The following is a 27,840-nucleotide window of genomic DNA, read 5'->3' as shown; positions in this document are numbered from 1 at the left end:
TTTACATTTCAGCAATTGAATTATGTAGAATTCAGGAAAAACAAACAAATGGTGGAATTCCCCTTTGACTCCTAGAGTCACTGTGAGTGACATCACACCTGCTTCATCCTTCACATGACAAAATGCAGCTTTTTCCACGTTGCTGTCATCCTCCATCCTGTCATTAGTCTTCATGCTGATGAGATCACTGACGCCCCCTTGTGTACAGCTCATTGGTCACCTTCTGACTTTTTTAAATAGGTGGAGCTACAGACTGATATTTAAATCCCAACCCAGTCCATTAACACCACTTAGCTCTACGTGTCACCAAGAACGCAGGTACCAGGTATTGACATTTATTTTTCTTGTGCATATTTAATATTTCTGTACTGTGCAGTTATGTAATATAACAGTTTACTTCATTTATTCTTTTATTATTTTCATAAGCAAGAAATCAGAATAGAAAATGGAAATTTTAAAATGAAAGTTTCTTCTAAAAGGTAAAATGAAGCCGCGATGAAAGACAGAAAGTTTCCTGAAAAAGATACCTCAGACTCACATATATGGAAATTTGTGCATATCATATTTCATATATCTCACACACACACACACACACACACAAGGAGGCTACACACTTTAGATTTCCACTCGCCTTCACACCTGTGGAAATGTGACGGGACAATAAACGTGCTTTGATTTGATTTTTGTATTAGCTGTAGAGCTACTTTCCCATTTCTGGACCATGGCTGTGGAGAGAAAGGTGTATGTTCTCTACACTGGAGGAACTTTCGGAATGAAGAAAGATGACAACGGTAAGTTGGTCATTTATTTAATCTGGAATGTGTTCAAGTCTTTGTCTGAGCGTTTGCAGAAATGTGCGTGAATTCCAGTGGCGGCAAGAATAAACGCCATACTTCAGTACTTTTGCTCAAGGATCTGTACTTTAGTGAAATATTTGCGTTTCACAGTAAAATATCTACATTTTTACTCCAACACTTTCTGTACAAACGTGTGTTTCTCATTACACTGAAATATACACGATATCTCAAATCCAAACAAACCAATCATACAAACTCTATAAAGATCTTTTAAAACAGTCCAGCTGTAACAGCCAGATTCACTCAGTACTTCTGATATTCGAGCACATTTTAAAGCAGACACTGCGCTTCTGTACAGAGAATTTCTACTTTTCCTCAAGTCACGCTATATATTTCACTTCAATTGTGTATTTTGTCCAAAACCGATCAGTTCATGTTTAAATATCACTATTTCCATATGAAGGGAAGCTCGCTCCACAGACGCTGGATGTCATCAAAGACTTCATCATTCGCCACACCATCCTTTACGAGAGGAAAAAAGGAGAATCAGACGAGAATGTCTGGAACCGCATCGTCACCAAGGACGGCCTCATCACGCTATAGTGAGTTAAAACTCATTTTTCATGGTTCTTTATCTCAAAAACATTCTGAAAAATTCCGTCTTCTGTTGAAATACATTTACCCTGAGAAAACAAATTAGAGTGAGCAGTGTGAGAGCACTCTGGCTCCTCTTCAGATCCTCCTCCAGGGTTCTAGATCCTCTCTTTAGGACTCTCCTCTTCACAGGTTTTCAGTGGGGCTTAGGCCATGATGGTGGTCCCACTTTACACCACGTGTCCTTAATAACTGCGTAGTTATTCATCAACAACACAGTGGAACTGCTGGTGATGGTGATGATTCACTGTAACAGACGGATTATATAAATATAAATGTATATCAGCTTCAGTTATGAATCATGGAATTACATGTTATAACAGCATTTTTTCTTGTGTAATTACACATGTATAACAAGTTAAAGGTAATAACTCTTCTATGAACTACGACTTTTCTAACAAGACTGATTGTAACAGGTGTGTAATTACTACATTATAAGAGTTATACTGTATCTGCACTGACAACAGTGGGACGCTTGTGCTGCGACATGATAACCAAAGTTTAATCTATGGAAAAAATGCAAAACTATAAAAATGCAAATATAAGGAGTGTGTGGTTCTATAATAACCCTAAAGCAATTTGTGGATTAGCTGTCACTTCACTGTGTTTACAGTAACAGCTACCCTGGAACTTCTCACTCATTTTAAGCGTAATTATTTCATAATACTGTGGAATATTTGTGTTGTAATATGATAAACTAATACGCTCAGTCAGCTGAAGTTTAGCGAAGTTGGTGTTTTCTGTGCTTTCATAATGCAGGCACTTCTACACCTGCTTTAATCAGAAAAGATTACAGTTAAGTTCGTGGATGACACCACCCTCATTGGACTTATATCTGATGGTGACGAAACAGCATACCAGGAGGAGGTCCAAAGGCTGGTGGATTGGTGTTCAGACAACAACTTAGTCATCAACACCTCCAAAACTAAAGAACTCATTGTAGACTTCAGGAGGAGGAAGTCCGATTTTCAGACAATCTGGATAAATGGGGAGTGTGTGGAGAAGGTATCCACCTTCAAGTTCCTGGGAGTGTATATGGACGCAGACCTCCAATGGAGTTACAACACCTCAGCGGTCATGAAAAGGGCACAGCAACGTCTCCACTTCCTAAGAATCCTCAGGAGTCTCAATCTTAAGAAGGAACTGCTGACTGTTGTCTTACTGCTGGTCCGTGGAGAGTGTGCTGACTTATTGTATCTCTATGTGGTACTCCAGTTGCACCACGGCACACAAAAAGGACTTACAAAGGGTCATCAACAACACCCAAAAAATCATTGGGCATCCCCTACCATTGCTTAAGGAATTCTACAGCAACCGCCGTCTCAGAAGGGCAGACAGGATTAAAAAAGTCATCACACAACCAGGGTACAGAATGTTTGAACTGATGCCATCTGGCAGACGTTACAGACAAATGAAAACAAGGACAAACAGACTAAAAGACAGTTTTTACAACAGGGCCATCGCTCTGTTAAACACAGACTGTGACTGAGTAAAACGTGACTGATCTGTTCAACGCAAACAAGTGACTGATCTGTTAATACAACATGTGACTGATCTGTTTAATACAACATGTGACCTGATCTGTTTAATACAACATGTGACTGATCTGTTTAATACAAACATGTGACTGATCTGTTTAATACAGACATGTGACTGATCTGTTTAATACAAACATGTGACTGATCTGTTTAATACAAAATGTGACTGATCTGTTTAATACAACATGTGACTGATCTGTTTAATACAGACATGTGACTGATCTGTTGAACAAAGACATGAAACTGATCTGTTTAATACAACATGTGACTGATCTGTTTAATACAAACATGTGACTGATCTGTTTAATACAAACATGTGACTGATCTGTTTAATACAAACATGTGACTGATCAGTTTAATACATGTGACTGATCTTTTTAATACAGACATGTGACTGATCTGTTTAATACAAACATGTGACTGATCTGTTTAATACAACATGTGACTGATCAGGTTTTGGTGCAATGTCATACTGTGCAATTATTAGTTCATTTCAATGTGGTCAGTGCATCTTATAACTGGAAAAATTCAAGTTTGATAGGTCATGTGCAATCGTTTTTTTTTGTTTGGTTACATTTTGTTAAGTGTAAATTTGTATAGTATTTACATTATTTTAGCTCATATTATTTTTCTTTTTCTGCTTTTTCTTTGCACCAAGAGTGGGGGTTTGTACTTCAGTTTCGTTGTGCAAGTGTATGAGTATAAGGTGCAAGGACTTAAGGTGCAAGGTGCTGGGCAGGGCAGTTCTCTACTCTTTGTTGAAGTGCCTATTAAAGTAAAAGAGCATCTAGTTCATAACATCTAACATCTTAGTTCTTCTTCTGCACCGACACTACAACATGTTCACAGCGTGACTAAGCGATTGTATATTGATGGCCGATGATGACCGCAGTCTGATGGTACGGGTCAGTCTGGTCAGGCTTGGCTGTCGTTATAGTTCCCCTTACTGTAATGCTCAGAATGCAGCTCGTGCTTGTGTTGTTGTGAATTGTGTTGTGACATGTTTAGAATGCAGTGACATGTAAAACAGTGTCTGCGTAGCTCGACGTTCGTGCACTTGCGTAATGGAGGTTTCTGGCCTAATGAGTCCAGCTGCACAAGCTAGCAGGCCAGTCATGCATCTGCCAGACATCCTCACAGCAATGAGACACAGGGAGACCTAAAAGAAGGAGTGGAGTGTTGGACTGCACTGGATCGGCTGTTATTGATGAATTACTGAATAATACTGAGCACAGGCTGATACAGTTCAATCCAGAACTCCAGTCCACATCTTCTGGGTTTTCAGCAGCTCATTGCTGCATGTGATGTAATCCCTGCTCGTTAGACTCTGTGCTGAACTCTGAGTTTGAGTAATTGCTGAACTCTGCTGTTTTTTGGATTTAGTAGCATAATCATTTGTTATATTTGTATATGTTATGCAGGTTTTCTCAGTATTGACAGGTCTTGTTTCACTGGTTGGCTTATATTAGTACAATAATTATTTAGTACAGTAATAATTAGTACAGTAATTTAACCCTGTGAGTTGTTTTCCTCCATGTTTTACACTACAGTATAGACACTATTTACGTTTTACCCTTGTTTGTTAACCTACTGATCCATAACACTGTGTATGGTTATGAATGCTGTCTATGGCTTTATCATAACTATGCATAGTTATAAACATTATGTATGGTTATTAACATTGTATGGTTATAAACTCTATGTATGGTTATTAACACTTCGTAAGGTTATTAACACTATGGTTGTGAACACTATGTATGGTTATGATCATCATTCATACACACCTGGTGTGTACTTGTAATTGTAATGTATGTACCAGAAAATTACTTGCAGGTACTACATACTTACCTGTTAAATACCAGGTACTGTAGTGTACTTTCATTTAAGATCACCGTGTTCCCTTGTTTTCTCAGTCACCAGTTGGCTGAAGATGATCCTAAAGCCAAAAGTCAAAAGTATAAAGTTCTCTACAGAATGGACAGCCTACCAACGCCGATTGACTCCTCAAATGTGACCCCTAAAGACTGGAGTGACATGGCTGAAAAAATTAAGGTAAAATACAAGAAATGACCGTCTACTGTTCTGAATGAACTTTACTCATGTTGTCACTTATAATTTTCTCTCTTTTACTCCTTTTCTTTCTCTCTTTCTTTTCACTGCCATTTATAGGAACACATGGGCGTGTACGATGGGTTTGTTATTATCCATGGAACAGACACGATGGCCTTCACCTCCTCTGCTCTGTCCTTTATTTTGGGGAAAATCAACAAGCCTGTGATCGTGACTGGAGCTCAGGTCACATTTCCTGCACATTTACCAATTGATTTGTCATTTAAGTCATTAAAGTTACACTTTTTATCATGCAAATAACTGCATAGTTGGGCAAAAATAAGGGAAGTACACGCAACCACAACAACAACGTTTCATCAGATTTGATTCATGACAAAATATCTCTTCTACACTGATCTGGCAGGGATTGAAAGTTTACAATCTGAACGTTCCACTTGTTTTAGGGAGCTACAAGCCAGAAATTACTGCTATAATATTACAACCCCATTTCCGAAAAAGTTGGGACGCTGTGCAAAATGTTAACAAAACCAAAATGCAATGATGTGCAAATAAGTTAAACTCTATATTTAATTGAAAATAGTACAAAGACAACAAATCAAATGTTGGAAATGCTGAGAAATTTTATTGTTTTTTAAGCCCATTTTGAATTTGGTGCCAACAACATGTTCCAAAAAAGTTGGGACGGAGCAACAAAATGCTGGTAAAGTTGTGTAATGCTAAAATGTTGATTGGCAGCAGGTCAGTAACATTGGGTATAAAGAGCATCTCAGAGACGCAGAGTCTTTCAGAAGTGAAGGTGAGGAGGGTTCATCACTCTGTGAAAGACTGCACCATCAAATAGAGGCACAATTCAAGAAAAATGTTTCTCAATGTAAAATAGCAAAGAACTTCCGCTTTTCATCGTCTACGCTACATAATATCATTAAAAGTAACTTGCTGAGTGTTGTTAAAGAAGAGGTGATGAAACACAGCAGTAAACAGGACCAAAAAAACAATAACATTTCTCAGTTTAATCATCTGATATGTCATCTTTGTAGCATTTTCCTCTAAGAATATGCTTTACATGATTTGCATTTTATTACATCCTATTTTTATTTACATTCTGCACAGCGTCCCAACTTTTTTGGAAATGGGGTTGTACATAGTCAGGAACAAATAAGAAAGTACACACAACAACCACAACAAAAACGATTGATCAAATTTGATTCATGACAAAATATCTTTACAATCTGCACGTTCCTCTTGTTTTAGGGAGTTATGAGCCAGAAATAACTGATATAGAATTGTGATTCCCCTGCATCTGTAGATGCCCATCTTCCATCCTCGAACTGACGGTCTGGATAACTTTGTTGGTTCGATGCTCATGGCTGGGTACTTTTGTGACAGAGAGATGCTGCATCAGGTCGGCTGAAAAACTTGTTTTATATTACATTGTTTGAACTATGCATTCATATTATTATGCATCTATACATAAAGATCCTTTAATAACTGCTCCAGCATAATATTTCTCTTTATTTTTTATTGTTAGTTCTGTCATTTCTTCAAAGTCAATGTTTTTTTTTCTGAGGGACAAAAGCACATAGTAAATATCGATGTTTGATGCAACAATAGAAATTGAAGGTGTAATTTATGTATGTCACAATTGGCTCCTCCCACTCCATGTGCATTTGTTTTCGTTTTGTAACTCTGCCCTTGATTGTGTTCACCTGTCCCTCATTGTCCCATGTATTTAAGCCCTGTGTTTGCTGGTCTTTGTTGGTTGTATCGGTCTGTTTGTTGTTTGACTCTTGTTTGAGGCACTGTTCCTTTTGTCATGTCTGTCCCCCAATCTCTACATGTTGGCTATATGACCCTGGACCGTTACGACCCTGATATTGGATTTGCCACAATAAAAGTCTCTTACCTCCGCACAAGCGTCCGCTACCTCGCTCCCCGTTACAATGTACACACCAGCGGCACATTCGAATCTACACAGTATCCACAGTTTTGATCTCCTCTGTCTACTTCCAGGTGATGCTTTATGATCTGAACAAACTGTACCAGGGCAACCGAGTGGTGAAGTTTGACTGTGATTCCTTCAGTGTGTTTGACAGTCCTAATGTGTTCCCGATCGCCAGCCTGGAAACTACCATCAAACGTAAATGCCAAGCAGCTTTACTGCTTTCCAGACCTCAGTTACACTTTAATGATGAGTCTTGAGACATTTCATCATGTACGGATTAAGACTCTCATCAGTAAAAACTAAATATATGTTTATATGAATGTATTATGGTGCAGTGCTGTATTTACACAGGTGGAAAACTAATTCATCTCTTTACTTCATCAGTATATGAACATAAGATGGTGGAGCCCATATTCCCTCCCTCCTTAAAGAGCAAAGCATTCACACGGGCAGAAACACCAGAAGTGAGGATCCTGAGATTTTTCCCTGGAATCACAGAAAATTATGTAAGTTGAATATAATTCAGACACAGCCTTAGAAAATGAATAATGCAGCTGTGAGCATTAGTTCTACCCCTTTACTGAAATCTGTTTGTTAAATTATCTTTGTAAAATAAAGCTGGCAGCTTAATCTACAGAACCCAAGTATAACAGTGGTATTTGCCATGGTCAGTCCTGAGATAGTACCGGTGGTGAAGTCCACTAACAATGAGTGTATTAACATTACCATAATAACTTCAATCAATCTGTCATCCTTTATTTAATCTCGGGGGGAACTGAAGGAGACTTCACTGACAATTTAGTCAAGCACTGTACAAAAAAACAAGGGATTAAAGAGAGTAAATATACACTGACCAGCCAGAATTATGAGTACCTCCTTATTTCTACACTCATTGGCCGTTTTATCAGCTCCACTTGCTCTATATATTAGGGGTAGGAATCTCTAGGCACGTCACGATTCAGAGGCTGTGATACGATTATCAAACAATTATCAGTGCATCTTTTTCTCTATACAGGATTTCTATTATCTCACTGTGTGAGGACTTGGTACTTTTAAAGTAAAATATTTGTAATGATCCATAATGAATTTACTTCCAATATCTTTTATTAATAAAACAAATGAAGTGATGTGGTGAGTGAACTGGAAGACTCTCATTCACTGCTCTTGTTTGGAGCACAGGGGGCACTGCTGCTGCTCATCTGTGAGAAAATGCGCTGTTACAGTGAAATAAGATCGAGTGGCAGATGTTACAGCTATTCTACCAGTTTTCTTCAGTGATTTCACAACTTCAGTTCTGGTCTCATTGTGGGGAGGGGGAGATGGGGGGGTTGTTATGTCAGTAAAATATCTCGCTGTTCTTAAAGACTGAGAACAGATGCAAATCCTTGGCAATAAAAGTTGTGATAGAGTTTGTAATTCGTTTCATTCTTTCTGAGTTGGGCAGAAACTCTGAAATCGCTGCGGCTTTCTTCCTGCCCTGTCACGGCTCCACAGCTGAATTAGATTAGTAGGTAATAATAAAATTATCCTCCTTTACAGTAAATTAAAGCTCTGCTGATTGTTCAACACAGTTTAACAGTAAATGGTCTTAAACGCTGGAGTTGAGGCAAAGAGAGAGATTTAAGACGGACATCAATAATTTGGAGATGAATGGACTTATTAGTGTTTATAGTCACTCCAGCTGATTTCTTTATATGTTTAATCTGCAATGAGAAACTCAACCACCAAAAAGTCACAAGGCTGAAATTGGTTTCTCATTTTCCCGTTCCAACTTAAATGGCACAGCAGTTACATTCTGGCCCCTCAGGCACCGTTTAAGTTGGAACAAGAAAATTTGAAGCTGGCGAACAAGAAGCAACTTCCTAAAAAGTTAAATGCTGAGAGACATTTTACAAGAAACTGATCTACTTTTGAGGAAAATTTTCCTGCTGGAGATGCGAGAAAAGCACTTAAAGCTGAGCTGAAGCTGAAAGCAGGGCAAAGTAAGTCTGAGTTTTTATTCATATTATGTTTTTAGTCTTTACTTGTACATCAGCACATACTGAGACACGTTTACAGCCTAGACGGTAAAATGTTGTAGCTCCCAAGGTGGTTTTATTTTTGCTGAAATGACAAAATAACTCTTGTTAACATTTGGGTTGCGACCCCTGCACTAGTTTTTAATGAAGTTTGCCGCCACGGAAATCAATTTTTGACATTTGTGAATCAATTCAGAATCATCCACATCCACATCGTCATGCATCTAAGAATCAATCCCCCCAATATATGTGCACTTTTGTCCACTTGCTTTCCACTCTATTAGACACTCCTACCTTGTCGGTCCACCTTGTAGATGTAAAGTCAGAGACGACAGCTCATCTGCTGCTGCACAGTTTGTGTTGGTCATCTTCTAGTCCTTCATCAGTGGTCAAAGGATGCTGTTGGCTGGATGTTTTTGGTTGGTGGACTATTTTCAGTCCAGCAGTGACACTGAGGTGTTTAAAAACTCCAGCAGCACTGCTGTGTCTGATCCACTTGGACCAGCACAACACACACTAACACACCACCATGTCAGTGTCACTGCAGTGCTGAGAATGATCCATCAAGATAACTATGTTGCGTAAGACAAAAGATAGAAGAAGAAAACAACACAAAGACAATAATAGTGGTGTTAAAGTGGTAAAATGATAAAAAGAATAATTGAATATTGAAGTTAAATGTTTTACAGCAGTTCAGATGCGCTAAATCTGTATTTACCAAATTTACATATATTGTGTTTTTTGCCTGCTGTCCAGGTCCGTGGCATTCTGGTCGGAGCTGATGGTGTCATCCTGGAGACGTACGGAAGTGGGAACGTTCCAGATGTTGCCTGGCTAAAGGAATGTCTGACTGAAGCTGATAAGAGAGGTGTTCTGATGCTGAACTGTACTCAGGTGTATCGAGGCACCGTCTTACCCATCTACGCTACATTTGAGGTACCACTCAACACAGTCCCCCACAGCAAGTGGAGGGTTTTACCATCAGAAACCTTTTTAGTTTCTGCTGTCGTTTGAGCTTCAGTCCCTCCTTCCATCTTTCAGTGTGTTGCTCTCTTCACAAACTTTAAATGCCACAGGTTCTTCACTTACGCAGTACTTACATTTACGTTTACATTTACGGAATTTGGCTGACGCTATTATCCAGAGTGACTTACAATTTGACTATTTTACACAAGTAGGTGGAGGTGGTGTTAGGAGTCTTGCCCAAGGACTTATTGGTGTAGTGTAGGGTGTTTGCCAAAGTGGGGATTGAACCGCAGTATACAGCATAGAAGAGATATTAACCTGCTGTGATCTGTGATTCATGCAGTCAGTTGACAGACATAAACACATGACATGAGGTCGTGGAATAAGGTGCAAAGATATTAACCTGCTGTGATCTGTGAGTCACGCAGTCAGATGACAGACATAAACACAACAGGTTACTGAGGTTGAAAAACCTGAGTAAAGCAGTGAAAACACAGTGTAGCAGCAATGATCCAGATAGTGCAAGTAGAGCATTAAAAGAGCTGTGTGTTTGGAGTGTGGGGGGGGGAGTGGTAGCTCAGTCCTTGTGAGTTTAAGAACCTGATTGCTTGAAGAATAAAGCTGTTGCATAGTCTAGCAGTGGTGACACGGATGTTCCGGTACCTTCTGCCAGACGGCAGCAGCGAAAACATTCCACGTGAGGGATGGATGGGGTCACCCACAATGCTGGTGGCTTTCCGGATACAACGTGTGGTGTAGATGCCCATGATCTCCTCAGCTGTCCTCACTATACGCTGTAGCGTCTTGCGGGCTGAGGTGGTGCAATTCCCAAACCAAGCGATGATGCAGCTGCTCAGGATGCTCTCCACAGTCCCCCTGTAGAACATGGTGAGGATGGGAGGGGGGAGATGAGCAGTCTCTGCAGGAAGTAGAGGCGCTGCTGAGCTCTCTTGGCTATGGAGTTGGTGTTGAGGGACCAGGTGAGGTTCTCTGTGATGTGGACACCGAGGAACTTGGTGTTGCTGAATATTTCCACAGCAGAGCCAGTGATGTTCAGTGGGGGGTGGTCACCTCACACTCTTCGGAAGTCAACAACCATCTCCTTAGTTTGGTCTACATTCAGAGACAGGTTGTTGGCTCCGCACCAGTCCATTAGCCGCTGCACCTATCTATACGCTGACTCATCGTTCTTGCTGATCAGACCCACCACAGTCGTCTCATCAGCGAACTTGATGATGTGGTTTGAGCTGTCGTGTGGTTTGAGCAGTCGTGAGTCAGTAGAGTGAACAGCAGTGGACTGAGCATACAGCCCTGAGGGGCACCGGTGCTCAGTGTGGTGGTGCTGGAGATGTTATTTCCTATCCTGACTAACTGAGGTCTCTCACTCTGGAAATCCAGGACCCAGTTACAGGGGGAGGCCTGTTCAGGCCCAGTAGGCTCAGTTTTCCAATCAGCCTGCTGAGGAATGATGGTTTTGAATGCTGAACTGAAGTCTATGAACAGCATTCTGACGTAGGTGTCTTTATTGTCCAGGTGGGTGAGAGCCAGGTGGAGTGTGGTGGAGATGGCGTCATCTGTTGAGTGGTTGGGGTGATATGCAAATTGCAGTGGGTCCAGTGAAGGAGGAAGCTGGTCTTTAATGTGTCTCATAACAAGCCTCTCGAAACACTTCATGATGATGGGAGTGAGTGCAACGGGATGGAGGCCATTGAGGCAGGACACTGGAGACTTCTTTGGCACAGGGATGATGATGATGATGGACTTGAAGCACGTTGGATCGACTGCAGTGCAGTAGAAGGCAGAGGTGTTACCCACTACACTAACCAACCACCCGTAGTACTTCACAGGATTTAGTGCTCTACAGTGAGGTACTGGCACTGGTGAGCTGGTCCATCAACTCAAGGCTGAAGGCTGAGTAGATCAGGACAGCAGCACCAGTATCTCACACTACAGAACCATCTCCAGGATATTATTACACCTGTACCACATCAAAAATGCACTAACTTTCCTTAGTTCAAACATTTACATTAGTTCTACATGAATAAAACATTCATTAAAAAAACATAACATGTAAGTTAATATGTAAAATACATTAACGAGGAACCAAAGTAATGAATAATGTAAAATATGTTTATGTAAAGAACAGCGTAGAGAGCTTCATGGAATGGGTTTCCATGGCCAAGCAACTGCATCCAAGCCTTACATCACCAAGCTCAATGCAAAGTGTGGAATGCAGTGGTGTAAAGTGCAGCCACTGGACTCTAGAGCAGTGGAGACGTGTTCTCTGGAGTGAACAATCACACTTCCCCATCTGCCAATTCGATGGACGAGTCTGGATATGGTGGTTGCCAGGAGACGGTACTTGTCTGACTGCATTGTGCCGAGTGTAAAGTTTGGTGGAGGGGGGATCATGGTGTGGGGTTGTTTTTCAGGAGTTGGGCTCGACCTCTTATTCCAGTGAAATGAGCTCTTAATTCTTAAGCACCAAGAGGTTTTGGACAATTTCACACTCCCAACTTTGTGGGAGCAGTTTGGGGCCCCTTCCTGTTCCAACATGACTGCGCACCAATGCACAAAGCAGGTCCATAAAGACATGGATGAGCAAGTTTGGTGTGGAAGAACTTGACTGGCCTGCACAGAGTCCTGACCTGAACCCAATAGAACACCTTTGGGATGAATTAGAGCAGAGACTGTGAGCCAGGCCTTCTCGTCCAACATCAGTGTCTGACCTCACAAATGTGCTTCTGAAAGAACGGTCAAATATTCCCATAAGCACACTCCTATCCTTTGTGGAAAGCCTTTCCAGAAGAGGTTAAGCTGTTATAGGTCTAAAGGGTGGGCCGACATAATATTAAACCCTATGGATTAAGAATGGGATTTCACTAAAGTTCATATGTGTGTGAAGCCAGACGACCGAATACTTTTGGCAGTATGGTGTATACACATGTGTAACCAATGTGGAACCGATGTGACCAATGTTCTTGCCAAGAGTGAACTGAAAGGACAATGGGTTGATGTAACCTGTGCAATACGTAAAAATATATGTTATTCATGTGGAACTGATGTATAAATATGAACTAAGTCAGTGCACGTTTCATATCAATGATTAATTACTGTCAAGTCAAAAGGCTTTTATTGTCATTCCGTCTATGTACAAGTACACAGTGGAGTGAAATTACGTTCCTCCAGGAACATCACGGTGCAACAAGGAACAAACAGTATAAAGTGCGAACGTTCTGACATCGTGTGCAAACAAAAAATTAAGCTAGAATCAATAAATATGATAAATTAAACAGACATTAGACACAGTAAACAGACACGACAGTGCAGCACCAACACAGCACTTATTTTGGACATGAGATAGTGAGAATAAGGTGCAGAGATATTAACCTGCTGTGATCTGTGATTCATGCAGTCAGATGACAGACATAAACACATGACATGAGGTTGTGGAATAAGGTGCAGAGATATTAACCTGCTGTGATCTGTGAGTCATGCAGTCAGATGACAGACATAAACACATGACATGAGGTCGTGGAATAAGGTGCAGAGATATTAAACTGCTGTGATCTGTGAGTCACGCAGTCAGATGACAGACAGAAACACAGCAGGTTACTGAGGTTGAAAAACCTGAGTAAAACAGTGAAAACACAGTGTAGCAGCAATGATCCAGATAGTGCAAGTAGAGCATTAAAAGAGCTGTGTGTGTGGAGTGTGGCAGGGGGAGTGGTAGCTCAGTCCTTGTGAGTTTAAGAACCTGATTGTTGAAGAATAAAGCTGTTGCATAGTCTAGCAGTGGTGGCACGGATGTTCCGGTACCTTCTGCCAGACGGCAGCAGCGAAAACATTCCGTGTGAGGGATGGATGGGGTCAGCCACAATGCTGGTGGCTTTCCGGATACAACGTGTGGTGTAGATGTCCATGATCTCCTCAGCTGTCCTCACTATACCATGTAGCGTCTTGCGGTCTGAGGCGGTGCAATTCCCAAACCAAGCAATGATGCAGCTGCACAGGATGCTCTCCTCAGTCCCCCTGTAGAACATGGTGAGGATGGGAGGGGGGAGATGAGCGGTCTCTGCAGGAAGTAGAGGCGCTGCTGAGCTCTCTTGGCTATGGAGTTGGTGTTGAGGGACCAGGTGAGGTTCTCTGTGATGTGGACACAGAGGTACTTGGTGTTCCTGAAGATTTCCACAGCAGAGCCAGTGATGTTCAGTGGGGGGTGGTCACCTCGCACTCTTCGGAAGTCAACAACCATCTCCTTAGTTTGGTCTACATTCAGAGACAGGTTGTTGGCTCCGCATCACTCCATTAGCCGGTGCACCTATCTATACGCTATCTTATCGTTCTTGCTGATCAGACCCACCACAGTCGTGTCATCAGCGAACTTGATGATGTGATTTGAGCTGTACTTTGCAGTACAGTCGAGAGTCAGTAGAGTGAACAGCAGTGGACTGAGCATACAGCCCTGAGGGGCACCGAAATCCAGGACCCAGTTACAGAGGGAGGCCCGTTCAGGCTCAGTAGGCTCAGTTTTCCAATCAGCTGCTGAGCAATGATGGTTTTGAATGCTGAACTGAAGTCTATGAACAGCATTCTGACGTAGGTATCTTTATTGTCTAGGTGGGTGAGAGCCAGGTGGAGTGTGGTGGAGATGGCGTCGTCTGTTGAGCGGTTGGGTCGATATGCAAATTGCAGTGGGTCCAGTGAAGGAGGAAGCTGGTCTTTAATGTGTCTCATAACAAGCCTCTCGAAACTCTTCATGATGATGGGAGTGAGTGCAACGGGATGGTAGCCATTGAGGCAGGACACTGGAGACTTCTTTGGCACAGGGATGATGATGATGATGGACTTGAAGTGCTCAGAGAGATGTTTAATATGTCTGTGAGAACATCAGCCAGCTGTTTGGCGCACTCTCTGAGAATTCTGCCTGGTATGCTGTTGGATCATGGTTGGTTCACTTTGTAGAGTTTTCCACATATCAGCAGTGGACAGACACAGTACCTGTTCACTTGGAGGGGGTGTGGTTTTCCTCACCGTCGTGCCATTCTGATGTTTATTATTAAGTTTTGAAACAAATACAACACAAACTGCTTAACAAGGGAAAGGTGTTCAAGTGTAAGGATTGAACTAGCTACACATGTAAATGCAACATTATAAGTTATTATGAAATGGATAGTCCTGGTCCTAAAATCTGATTGGCTGAGCCGCATTCAAAGCCATTGTAAAGTATACTAAGCCAAGATACCACTCTTATGACCACCTCAATACAACATTTTACATTTACATTTACGGTATTTGGCTGACGCTCTTATCCAGAGTGACTTACAATTTGATCATTTTACACAGGCAGGCCAAGGAGTCTTGCCCAAGGACTCTTATTGGTATAGTGTAGGGTGTTTGCCCAGGTGGGGATTGAACCCCAGTCTACAGTGTTGAAGGCAGAGGTGTCAACCACTACACTAACCAACCACTGAACTGAACTTAATAATCTTTGACTCTCATACTGTTCCCACTGGCTGCCGAGTATATCAACAAAGTAAGAACCCAGTTCTGTTAAAACTGAGGGGCTGGAGACTTATGTTCTTAACTACAACCAGGCTGGTCAGGTAGCTAACAGGCTAAAAGATAGCAAACATGTTAAACAGCTCCTTCATTAACATCGCAGGCTTGAGTTAAAGCACTTACAGTCTGATTTACTGTAAAACTGCAGAATAAAAATCTAAAAAGTGTCACTTGAATGTTTTACACACTTCAAACATCCGTGTTTCATTCAGAAGTCATGTCAAACTCAGGCTGAATCCTGAGCCGCTCTGTACTCTCTAAATAGTCATCTAGTTATGGAAATGTAGATGTGGACGTGTATGAATCCCAAATCACTGTTCCTTAGCTGTATTTTGCTCTGTTGGGCTGCAGGATCCAGTATTTAAACTCTTACGTAGTGCACTATGTAGGGAGCAGGGAGCTGTTTGAGATTCAGCCCAGAGTGAGGGGAGGGCAGCGCTGGACTGGTGCTGAATTAGACTTGCGGTGGTGATTTGGTGACCAGAATGTACTTATAAAATGAAGGTTCTGCATAAAACAGTGCAGCGTTATCAAATGTTCATTGTTATACAGCATAATAATAATAATAATAATAATAAATCATAATAATACCATATGCTAAAGAAACTATATTTATTTATATTTTCATATTTTTAGTTTTATAAAAGCAATAAGCCAGTTATTAATTTCTGTTGTCCTGCCTGTAAGCATGATGTATTGACTGTGTTCACTGACCACTGTGGCCTTGTTTCTTTGTGTCCCCAATTTTGACGAAGGCACATGTTATTCCTGGATATGACATCACTCCTGAGGCAGCAATGACCAAGATGATCTGGGTGCTGAACTCAGGCTTTAACCCAGAGACAAAACGCAAGGTGTGTCTGAGCTTCTACTGGAATGAGTTTAGTGCTGCTCTATCACCGCCTGTATATTAAAGTTTTCATTAAAGCAGTGTTTGTTCAGAGGAGTTACTGATGGAGAAACTGAAATTCATAGCCAACATAAGATCTAGAACAAAAAAGCTAAAAGATAGAAGGAAACACTAAAGGTGGCTTTATAAAGGAATCTTTTTGTACATTTTAATGTGTTTCAGATACTGAAGCACAGTTTGTATGGGGAATCATGTGCCCCTCCCTACAGCCCACTGCTGGTGAGTTAGAGAGATTTTCTGTGTTACTGGAATCGATTCTGGATTATATTCCAGTTCTTACTTAAGACCTTTCTCTCCACTTTTTTCAGCCGAATGTGGAACCTGGAGAGAGAGAACAGACACCGGAATAAAATCAGCATGATTGGTCATTCAAACAAGATGAAATGATTGAGTCTGTTTGTGAAAAAAGGTCAAGAAAAGTAAACAGTCTAAACCAATCAACAAAGTCTAATTGATCTCTAATGTTCTAATCAAATAAACTGATTCATTGCCTCCATTCACTGCCTCATGATGTTTTGAATTTGACTTAAAGAATCTAAACTAAATTAAAGTTGTGAGGGGTTAAGAGACCATACACTAATACTGTTTGATTATTGATTAATGGTATGAAATGGCAGCCACTGAAGGCTCTGGAGAATGAGGGCATCCCTGTTTGATGCATTCTCTAAAATACAGGTTGATTCAAAAAGATTCACCTGATTTCTAAATGATTCATTTCTCTTGTAAACTGATACAGATCAGTGCAGTGAACTGTAAACGGTTTAAATGAGCATAAAGTTAATTATGTAATTGTACAAGGTCTCAGTCTGAACCTCCTCCAGCTGTACGGACAACATCAACACCACAGTCAAACTCATCCCATACTGGATTGAGTGTATCGGGCGTCGCTGCACTCACAGCTTTTTCAGTGCGATTTTGGAGATCATCCAGTGGAACCAACGACGAACGCTCTGAGCTGCTGGAGCTTCAATGCCCACGAAAACCATGCTGAACAGTTCTGACGGATTCACTCTAATTGACGTGGAGAACGCAGAACGCTTTCTGCTCAGGGGTCTCATCTCCTCTCAGACTGAATGGAGCCAGTCAGAAACTCAATGACCCCCTCTTACAATTGGATTGTGATTGGTTCCTCGGCGCCTCACGGTGGGAAAAATATGCCGCTTTGAAATCAGATGAATATTTTTTAATCACCTTGTACTGTTGTACTTGACCATAATGACAGCTAGAGGAACAATGCACTAATCTAACTTGGATGCTACAAATTGAATTTATTAAGTGTTTCAGCAAGTGCTAAGAGACGGTAAAAGGTCTAAATTGTCATAGAGTGGATTTGTATATAAAAGTTGAAGAGTAGGTGTAGAATCAAAAATCATTCCAAGTTCAACAGTAGCTGAAGACACAAGCAAGGTTCCATCAGTATCAATACTGAAGATATATTGATGAAAACAATATGTTTCCATAAATATCTAAGAAAAGGCAGAATTCATTAAACCTTAGGAGCCACTTCAGCATGAGAACCTGGATAATCTGAAACTTTGATTTCACGATTTGATCCTGATATTGTAGCTCTGACTGAATCCTTGCTAAAACACTCTGTGTCCAACTCAGAAGCAGCCCCACCTGGATATAATCTGTACAGAGCTGATAGGAAAGCAAGGGGTGGTGGAGTGGCTGTTTACATTAAACCTACTAACCAAGTACAAACTTTCATGCATTATCCAAAGAAAACTTTGAGTTTTTAGCCCTAAACCTGTGCACAGAACACAATAACAGCTTTGTTGTAACTGGGATCTGACCAAACTTGCGTGAGCCCACCAAGTCAACACTGATAGAATTACCTCCACAGGCGTATATGTTTCTGGTTTTAGTGACCGCTGCCCTACTGGATACATTAATACGGCAGGCTCTCAGGAGGTGGTCAGAAGAAATTTTAAACATTTTAATGAGCAAAGCTTCTTAAATCACCTGGCGCTTCCTTACATCCACTACACTTATGAAATCCCAAATACTGATTTAGCATTAGACCATTTTGGCGAAACCCTCCTGGTGGTGGTTAACAAGCAAGCTGCTTATAAATGTTAGAACCCAAGACAGATCAAATCCCTGGTTCAGCCTAATCCTTAAGCTTAATGCTAGAAATAAATGGTGGACCCTCACAGGAAGAAATCATGACAAAGAACAATAACTTACTTTCAAGAATTTCACCTTCAGATATTTAGAAATTCAGCTTCTCAAATTCTGGAAGACATTAGTTAATTCAAAGACAAATCAAATCCTAGTCCAACCCATACTTTAACTAATTATCGAGACTTCTGAATCAGAATCACTTTATTTCACCAAGAATGTTCCATATACCAGGAATTTGCCTTGGTGAGTCACACATGTAACATAGTAAACAGACCAGACCAGCACACAGACTGTTAACAAGCATTACATTAAGGGAAAAGTAAATATACATCCATCCATCCATCCATCCATCATCGTTGACTGCTAGTCCAAACAGGGTCGCTGGAGCAGTTGGGAGAGCAGAGAATCCAAGATGACCCTGTCCCCCGCAACTTCCTCCAGGTCATTCCCGGTGACCCCAAGCCGCTCCCAGGCCAACTTGGAGACATAATCCCTCCAGTGGGTCCTAGGGCGACCCCGGGGTCTTGTCCCGGTAGGCTGTGCCTGGAACACCCCCACCGGGAGGCGTCCAGGGGGCATCCGGATCAGATGCCCGAACCACCTCAGCTGGCTCCTCTCAATGCGGAGGAGTAGCGGCTCTACTCTGAGCTCCTTCCGGATGACCGAGCTCCTCACTCTATCGCAGAGCGTGTAGCCCGCCACCTGACGAAGAAACCTCATTTCCGCCGCTTGTATTCGCGATCTCGTTCTTTCAGTCATTACCCACAGCTCATGACCATAGGTGAGGGTTGGGCTGTAGATCGACCTTCACCTCTTGGCTCAACTCCCTCTTCACCACTACAGTCCGGTACAGTGACTGCATTACTGCTGCCGCCTGTCCCAGCCTACGGCCGATCTCACGATCCCTCTTCCTGTCACTCGTGAACAAGACCCCAAGATACCTAAACTCCTCCAGCTGGGGCAGGTCCTTTCCCCTTACCTGGAGTGGGCATGCTATCCTTTTCCGGGCCAAGACCATGGACTCAGACTTGGAGGTGCTGATCTGCATACCAACTGCTTCACACTCAGCTGCAAACCGCTCCAGCGAGCGTTGGAGGCATCCATGTGATTCCGCCAAAAGAACAACATCATCTGTAAATAGCAGAGACGCCACCCTCCAGCCTGCACACATAATGCCCTCCTGACCCTGGCTACACCCTGACACTCTGTCCATGAATATCATGAACAAGAGTGGAGAGAGAGCACAACCCTGCCGAAGTCCAACGCTAACACTGAAAGAGTCTGACTTAATGCCGAGTATACGGACACAGCTCTCACTCCGGGAGTACAGAGAGTATAGCCCGGAGTAGTAGCCCCGGCACCCCATACTCCCGAAGAACCTCCCACAAGATATCTCAAGGAACACGGTCATAAGCCTTCTCCAAATCCACAAAACACATGTAGACTGGGTTGGCAAACTCCCATGCCCCCTCAACAATCTGTGAGAGGGTGAAAAGCTGATCCATTGTTCCACGGCCGGGACGGAATCCACATTGTTCCTCTTCAATCTGAGGTTCAACTATTGGTCGAAGTCTCCTTTCCAGCACCTTTGCATAGACTTTCCCAGAGAGGCTGAGCAGTGTGATACCCCAATAATTGGCACACACCCTCCGGTCCCCCTTTTTAAAAATAGGGACCACCACCCCAGTCTGCCAGTCCAAGGGTACTGTTCCCGAGGTCCATGCAATATTGCAGAGGCGTGTTAGCCATGACAGCCCCACAATATCCAGAGCCTTAAGCATTTCTGGACGAATCTCATCCACCCCTGGTGCCTTACCACTGAGGAACTTACCAACTACCTCAGTGACCTCCACCAGGAAAATGGAACTTGACACCCCAGAAGCCTCTGGCCCTGACTCCCGTGAGGGAGGCACGTCTCCCGGATTAAGAAGTTCCTCAAAGTGCTCCTTCCACCGACCGACAATATCCTCATTCTAAGTCAGAGTTTCTCCACCCTTGCCGAATACAGCTTGGGCGCAGCCACCCCGACCCCTCCTGAGTCGCCGGACAGTTGTCCAGAACCTCTTTGAGGCCGAACAAAAGTCTTTTTCCAAGGCCTCACCAAACTCCTCCCATGCCCTGGATTTTGCTTCTGCCACCGTTGCAGCTGCCACCTTTTTTGCCTGTCGGTACCTATCTGCTGAATCGGGAGTCCTTCGGGCCAACCAGTCCCTAAAGGCCTCTTTCTTCAGCTTGATGGCCTCCCTCACCACTGGTGTCCACCGGGAGGTTCTTGGGTTACCGCCCCGACAGGCACCCACAAGCTTTTGGTCACAGCTACGCCTGGCAGCTTCCACAATGGAGGTTTTGAACAGGGTCCATTCAGACTCCATGTCCCCTACCTCCCCCGGGATGTGAGAAAAGCTCTCCCGGAGGTGGGAGTTGAAATCATTCCGAACAGGGGCCTCTGAAAGTCGTTCCCAGCACACCCTCACTATTCGCTTGGGCCTACCGGATCTGACCATCAGTCTTCCCTGCCATCTGATCCAACTCACCACCAGATGGTGATCAGTTGACAGCTCAGCACCTCTCTTCACCCTAGTGTCCAGAACATATGGTCCCAAGTCAGATGAAATGACAACAAAGTCGATCATTGACCTTTTACCCAAGGAGCTCTGGTACCATGTACACTTATGAACATCCTTGTGTTCAAACTGGGTGTTCGTTATGGACAATCCATGCCTGGCACAGAAGTCCAATAACAATTCACCATTCGGGTTTAGATCGGACAGGCTGTTCTACCCAATCACGCCTCTCCAGGTCTCCCAGTCATTGCCAACGTGAGCATTGAAGTCTCCCAGTAAGACTATGGAGTCTGTAGGCGGGACCCTTTCCAGAACCCCGCCCACTCGCTCCAGGAAGGCCAAATACTCTGACCTGTTGTTTGGTGCATACGCACAGACAACAGTCAAAATTTTCCTCTCTGTGATTTTAATTCGCATTGAGGCAACCCTCTCGTCCACCGGGACAAACTCCAACTGCCTGGTCACCAGCTGGGGACTTGTGAGTATCCCCACACCCGCCCGGCGCCTCTCACCCTGTGCAACCCCTGAGTAGGAGAGAGACCATCCCCTATCCAGGAGTTTGGTTCCAGAGCCGACACTGTGGGTGGAGGTGAGCCCAACTATATCTAGTTGGTACCTCTCAACCTCCTGCACAAGTTCCGCCCCCCCCCCCCCCGTGAGGTTACATTCCATGTACCAAGAGCTAGTTTCTGCTGCAGGGGCCTAGGCCACCTAGGGCCTCCCCGCTGCCAATATGGCACTGCACCGCTCCCCCATGCTGGACCTTGCGGGTGGCTGCCCGGCTACCAGGCGCTCGCCGTGGAACTCTACCCCCAGGCTTGTGCTCCAGGGGTAGGTCCCGGTGACCTGTGTGGTGGTTTCACTTGTGAGTTCTAGGGTTGGTAAACTGTCTCTCTGCCAGTGTGACAGGCTGCACTTTGTGTTTGACCAGTTCTGGCTCAAGGCAGCCGAGCATTTTTACCTGTTTGTATTTCTTCTCCTTTATTCTTGTAACACTGGGTGAGCAGGAGATGAAGGAGGATGCAAGTGCGAGTTGGTTTTATTGAAGTCCAGGACAGAAACCGGAGAAACAAGCAGAAAACAAGAGCACGAGTGAAACAAACAAGAAACAAAACAGAAATAAGAGGCAAAACTAAAACAACAAGAAATCTACAACTGATCTTTGAACAATCCCGAATAAACATACATGTTCACATTCAACGCCAAGCAAAGACAAGACTGAAAGAAGGGGTATATACAAACACTCGAGATCAGAGACAGCTGAGAACAAAGACAGGGGCGGGGCTAAGAACAAGAAACAGGTGCAGGCTGAACACCTGTCAGAACAGGGGAGGAGCTAACACAACAACAAAAGCACATGGACTAGAAAACAAAGGCACATGTCAGACATAAACAAAGGCATGTGACAAAGAAAAACAAGGAAACCAAGAAAAGGACAGAAAAAGACCGTTACAGTTCTCTTACTTTGTCTTATAATAAACATCATCACTGATGAACTCTTTATAATCTCTCTTTAATCTCTTTTTAAAAACGAAACACTACTAGCTCACCTGTGTTAGAGCTCCCCCTGGTGGTAAAGGAAGGGGGTACCTTGGCACAGTTGGGTTTGTTTCAGCCCTCATTTTAGTACTTTTCTCCTTTTAGACACCTTACGAACACAGTGTCCTAGAAGAGCTGTAGATACTCTCAGACTCATCACTGTCAGAAACTGGAAGATTTAGTGCTATAAGAGACTCCAGACTTTTAGATGAGGGTATAAATTCTCTAAAACCGTTAGCTGTTTACCGGGAGTCAGAGCGCCGGACATTAGTGGCAACCTTAGACTTTTAGCTAATAAGAGATATTCGAGGATATTCATTCATGTAGGGGCCAATGATATCTGTCTTTGGCAGTCTGAGATAACTAAGGGTAATATTACACTGTTAGAAATAAAGGTACCATACAGGTACATGATTCAGTCATCAAGGTACAAACAATGTACATGTACCCTCAAAGGTACAACAGTGGTTTTAAGCTCCAATGGTGTACCTTACATGAGGTTTTCCTAGTGGAAAAGTAGATATTTGTATCTTTTTATAAACTAATGTTTTAAATCAGAACATTAAAATAAAAAGCCTGGAGACGAGGCGGTGTGTGTGGAGTCAAAACAACTTAGAAAATATAATTTCAATTTCAATGATTCAATGTTCAATGATTCTAGTACAATTATGTTCCCTGACTAAAGGTACTAGGATGTACCCCTGAGGGTACCACCACAGTGACAAGAGGGGTACTGCCCCAGTGATCGTGTTGTACCTTTTTTTATGAGAGTGTAGAGAGGTGACTAAACTGGCCAACAATGTCCGATGCCGTAATTTGCTCTGGCCCCATCCCAGTGCAGTGCGAAGCTGAAGCCTACAGCAGGCTTTCAGCGTTAAAATGCTGGATGTCCAAGTGGTGTTCTGAAAATCAAGTGGGCTTTATAAACAATTGATTACATTTCAAGGGCAAGCCTGTAGGTAGGGATGGTGTCCACCACACGCGGGAGGGTGCTGCCTTACTTTCTTGCAGCATAGCTCATAGTCTTTCAGTTAGTCGGCAGAGTAGTGTAAACAGCTGCTGACAGTCCACAGCCGGGACCAGGCCGCAGACAGACAGGCTAAACCGATCGTCTGCGATCCGCCTTGAGGCGTCACCCAGGTTCAACTTTATTGAGACTGTGTCTTTGCCCCGAATTAAAACTAAATTTAATCATAGAAAAACTCAATCAGCCCATTTAAACAACCTAATCAACATATATCCATATTCAGATGATAGCACTAAAACCTTAAATCTAAAGTTTGTACTACTCAATATAATTTGGGATCTCGGCAAACAAACTCATTTCAACAATGGCGACTAAGGCCAAAAACTCAGCTCTTCTGAATCTAGAACCGCATCATGTCAGCTGGGTCGACTGGCCCGACCTCCCCTCAAGACCACCCTGAAGGTAAGTCAAGTCAAGTCAAGAGGCTTTTATTGTCAGTCTATCTATGTACACTATGTATATCTAAGTACACAGTGGAGTGAAATTATGTTCCTCCAGGAACATCACGGAGCAGGGTTGTGGAATAAGGTGCAGAGATAATAACATGCTGTGATCTGTGAGTCACGCAGTCAGAGTTGGAGCAGAGGGATGCCAAACTGTCTCAGAGTGCTCTCGTGTCTGTGTGTCCTTCTGGTTCTCTGCTTTTAGTTAAGCTGTCATAGTCAGATCTGCCGGAGTCGTTAGCCACATTCTGGAAATGTTTACATCCCCCGTTTTAGGTACAAATAGACAGAATAAAACTAATTCCATCTCCCTGCCTTTTTTCCGAGTATACATCCGCCCACATGTCCGGCTGGACACTGAAGGACGATTGATTGTCGAGCCCTCCTGCTACGCACCTCAGACCAGCTGCCCATGCCCCATTCTTACATTCTTGTTAAAACTTTGTCTTTTCTGGAATTCTGTAAAGCTGCTTTGTGACAACATCAGTTGTAAAAAGTGCTACACAAATCAATTTGATTTGATTTGACATAAACACATGTCTATGATGGAGGGGAGAGACCCCGATGATCTTCTCAGTTGTCCTCACTATACGCTGTAGGGTCTTGCGGTCTGAGGCAGTGCAATTCCCAAACCAGGCGATGATGCAGCTGCTCAGGATGCTCTCCACAGTCCCCCTGTAGAACATGGTGAGGATAGGAGGGGGAGAAGAGCAGTCTCTAGAGGAAGTAGAGGCGCTGCTGGGCTCTCTTGGCTATGGAGTTGGTGTTGAGGGACCAAGTGAGGTTCTCTGTGATGTGGACACCGAGGAAGTTGGTGCTCCTGACGATTTCCACAGCAGAGCCATGTGATGTTCAGTGGGGGGTGGTCAACTCGCACTCTTCGGAAGTCAACAACCACCTCCTTAGTTTTATCTACATTCAGAGAAAGTTTGTTGGCTCCGCACCAGTCCGTTAGCCGCTGCACCTCCTCTCTGTACGCTGACCCGTCTGATATGACCCGTTTACTCAACGACTTCCAGCTTATACAGTGAACGTATATACACTGCTCAAAAAAATAAAGGGAACACTTAAACAACACAATATAACTCCAAGTAAATCAAACTTCTGTGAAATGAAACTGTCCACTTAGGAAGCAACACTGATTGACAATCAATTTCACAGCTGTTGTGCAAATGGAATAGACAACAGGTGGAAATTATTGGCAATTAGCAAGACACACTCAATAAAGAAGTGGTTCTGCAGGTGGGAACCACAGACCACTTCTCAGTACCTATGCTTTCTGGCTGATGTTTTGGTCAATTTTGAATGTTGGTGGTGCTTTCACACTCGTGGTAGCATGAGACGGACTCTACAACCCACACAAGTGGCTCAGGTAGGGCATCTCATCCAGGATGGCACATCAATGCCAGCTGTGGCAAGAAGGTTTGCTGTGTCTGTCAGCGTAGTGTCCAGAGGCTGGAGGCACTACCAGGAGACTGGGAGGTAGCAGGACCGCTGCCTCTGCCTTTGTGCAAGGAGGAACAGGAGGAGCACTACCAGAGCCCTGCAAAATGACCTCCAGCAGGCTACAAATGTGCATGTGTCTGCACAAACGGTTAGAAACCGACTCCATGAGGAAGGTATGAGGGCCCGACGTCCACAGATGGGGGTTGTGATCACAGCCCAACACCGTGCAGGACGCTTGGCATTTGCCAGAGAACACCAGGATTGGCAAATTCGCCACTGCGCCCTGTGCTCTTCACAGATGAAAGCAGGTTCACACTGAGCACATGCGACAGATGTGACAGAGTCTGGAGACACCGTGGAGAGCGATCTGCTGCCTGCAACATCCTTCAGCATGACCGGTTTGGCAGTGGGTCAGTAATGGTGTGGGGTGGCATTTCTTTAGAGGGCCGCACAGCCCTCCATGTGCTTGCCAGAGGTAGCTGCCGTTAGGTACCAAGATGAGATCCTCAGACCCCTTGTGAGACCATATGCTTGTGCGGTTGGCCCTGGGTTCCTCCTAATGCAGGACAATGCTGGACCTCATGTGGCTGGAGTGTGTCAGCAGTTCCTGCAAAATGAAGGCATTGAAGCTATGGACTGGCAGGTCCGTTCCCCAGACCTGAATCCGATTGAGCACATCTGAGACATCATGTCTCGCTCCATCCACCAACGCCACATGACCGTTCAGGAGTTGGCGGATGCTTTAGTCCAGGTCTGGGAGGAGACCCATCCGCCACCTCATCAGGAGCATGCCCAGGCGTTGTAGGGAGGTCATACAGGCACGTGGAGGCCACACACAATACTGAGCCTCATTTTGACTTGTTTTAAGAACATTACATCAAAGTTGGATCAGCCTGTCGTGTGTTTTTCCACTTTAGTTTTGTGTGTGACTCCAAATCCAGGCCTCCATTGGTTAATAAATTTGATTTCCATTGATGATTTTTGTGTGGGGCGGCACGGTGGCGTGGTGGGTAGCGCTGTCGCCTCACAGCAAGGAGGGCCTGGGTTCGATTCCCCTGCCGGGTGACAGGGGTCCTCTCTGTGTGGAGCTTGCATGTTCTCCCCGTGTCTGCGTGGGGTTTCCTCCCACAGTCCAAAGACACGCAGTCAGGCCAATTGGACATGTTACATTGCCCCTAGGTGTGAGTGTCTGTGTGTCTGCCCTGTGATGGACTGGTGACCTGTCTAGGGTGTATCCTGCCTTTTGCCTGAAGACTGCTGGGATAGGCTCCAGCACAGCGACCCTGACGGAGAAGCGGCTTAGAAAATGGATGGATGGATTTTTGTGTGATTTTGTTGTCAGCACATTCAACTTTGTACAGAACAAAGTATTCAATGAGTATATTCAGATCTAGGATGTGTTATTTGAGTGTTTCCTTTTTTTTTGAGCAGTGTGTGTATATATACATATATATATATATATATATATATATATATATATATATATATATATATATATATATATATATATATATATTACACACAAACACATTTACATATGCTGCGCTCCCTTCACTGGCTTCCTGTATCTGCATCAGATTTAAAACTCTGATGCCTACAAAGCCAAAAATGGACCAGCCCCTACCTACTTGATGGCAATGGTGAAATCTCGAACTGTACCACGAGCCCTTTGAGCTTCGAGTACAGCTCGGCTTGACCCAACCTCCTTCAAGGTGCATGGGAGACAAGCGTCGAGAATGTTCTCTGTACTGGCACCAAGGTGGTGGAATGAACTCCCACTGGCTGTCCGAACAGCAGAGTCTCTTGCTGTCTTCAAATATAGACTGAAGACTCATCTCTGTACACAGCACTTAAACGAGCATTGAACTATAAGCTGCGCTTATTTTTATTGTACTGCACTCTGTATTGTAGTTTATTGTATTGTATCTTATTGTTATTGTATTGCATTGAATGGCACAGAGTTCTGCGTTCAACTCTGTTCCTTTTCTCTCTCTGTATCTAGAGTGACTCTGTTTCTAGCAGTATCTGAGCTCAAGACCGTCTTTTTCTCTAAGCTATTGGTAACTAGCAAAGATACTTTCTCTAGATTGACACAGCACTTCTTGTAAGTCGCTCTGGATAAGAACGTCTGCTAAATGATGTAAATGTAAATGTAAAAATGTATACATATATATGTTTTTAGCAAATACTCACTTTTATTCACACTATAAACTAATATGCTAACATGCTAATGTTTT

The 27,840-nt window shown here is 43.4% G+C and overlaps 1 protein-coding gene across 3 annotated transcripts; it reads left to right on the top strand.

Moving 5' to 3' along the window:
• The first annotated feature begins 257 nt into the window (after positions 1–257).
• Positions 258–16,953, top strand: LOC108438398 (L-asparaginase 1-like). Of its 3 annotated transcripts, none has more exons than XM_037535507.1 (12): positions 258–325; positions 693–791; positions 1,261–1,399; positions 4,903–5,041; positions 5,159–5,284; positions 6,366–6,461; positions 7,070–7,196; positions 7,386–7,507; positions 9,776–9,955; positions 16,303–16,401; positions 16,620–16,676; positions 16,766–16,953. In XM_037535507.1, exons 2-12 carry the CDS (start codon positions 722–724, stop codon positions 16,805–16,807), a joined length of 1,197 nt encoding a protein of 398 aa, XP_037391404.1. In that variant the 5' UTR covers positions 258–325; positions 693–721; the 3' UTR covers positions 16,808–16,953. The 3 variants fall into 3 exon arrangements, with proteins under 3 accessions (XP_037391404.1, XP_017571676.1, XP_037391405.1); XM_017716187.1 differs by having other exon boundaries at positions 306–318; XM_037535508.1 differs by lacking the exons at positions 258–325; positions 693–791; positions 1,261–1,399 and adding an exon at positions 2,360–2,816.
• The last annotated feature ends 10,887 nt before the right edge of the window (positions 16,954–27,840 follow it).

This window comes from Pygocentrus nattereri, chromosome 27 (genome assembly GCF_015220715.1).
Source record: "Pygocentrus nattereri isolate fPygNat1 chromosome 27, fPygNat1.pri, whole genome shotgun sequence".
Taxonomy (NCBI): Eukaryota; Metazoa; Chordata; class Actinopteri; order Characiformes; family Serrasalmidae; genus Pygocentrus; species Pygocentrus nattereri.
This window is presented reverse-complemented; position numbering and strand designations above follow the sequence as displayed.

What these genes read in the sequence shown, in the direction of transcription:
- LOC108438398 (XM_037535507.1), top strand. Translation starts at nt 722, where the DNA reads ATGGCTGTGGAGAGAAAGGTGTATGTTCTCTACACTGGAGGAACTTTC. An exon ending in AATGAAGAAAGATGACAACG is followed by an intron (nt 792 to 1,260) that starts GTAAGTTGGTCA and finishes TTCCATATGAAG; the next exon opens with GGAAGCTCGCTCCACAGACG. An exon ending in CCTGGAAACTACCATCAAAC is followed by an intron (nt 7,197 to 7,385) that starts GTAAATGCCAAG and finishes TTACTTCATCAG; the next exon opens with TATATGAACATAAGATGGTG.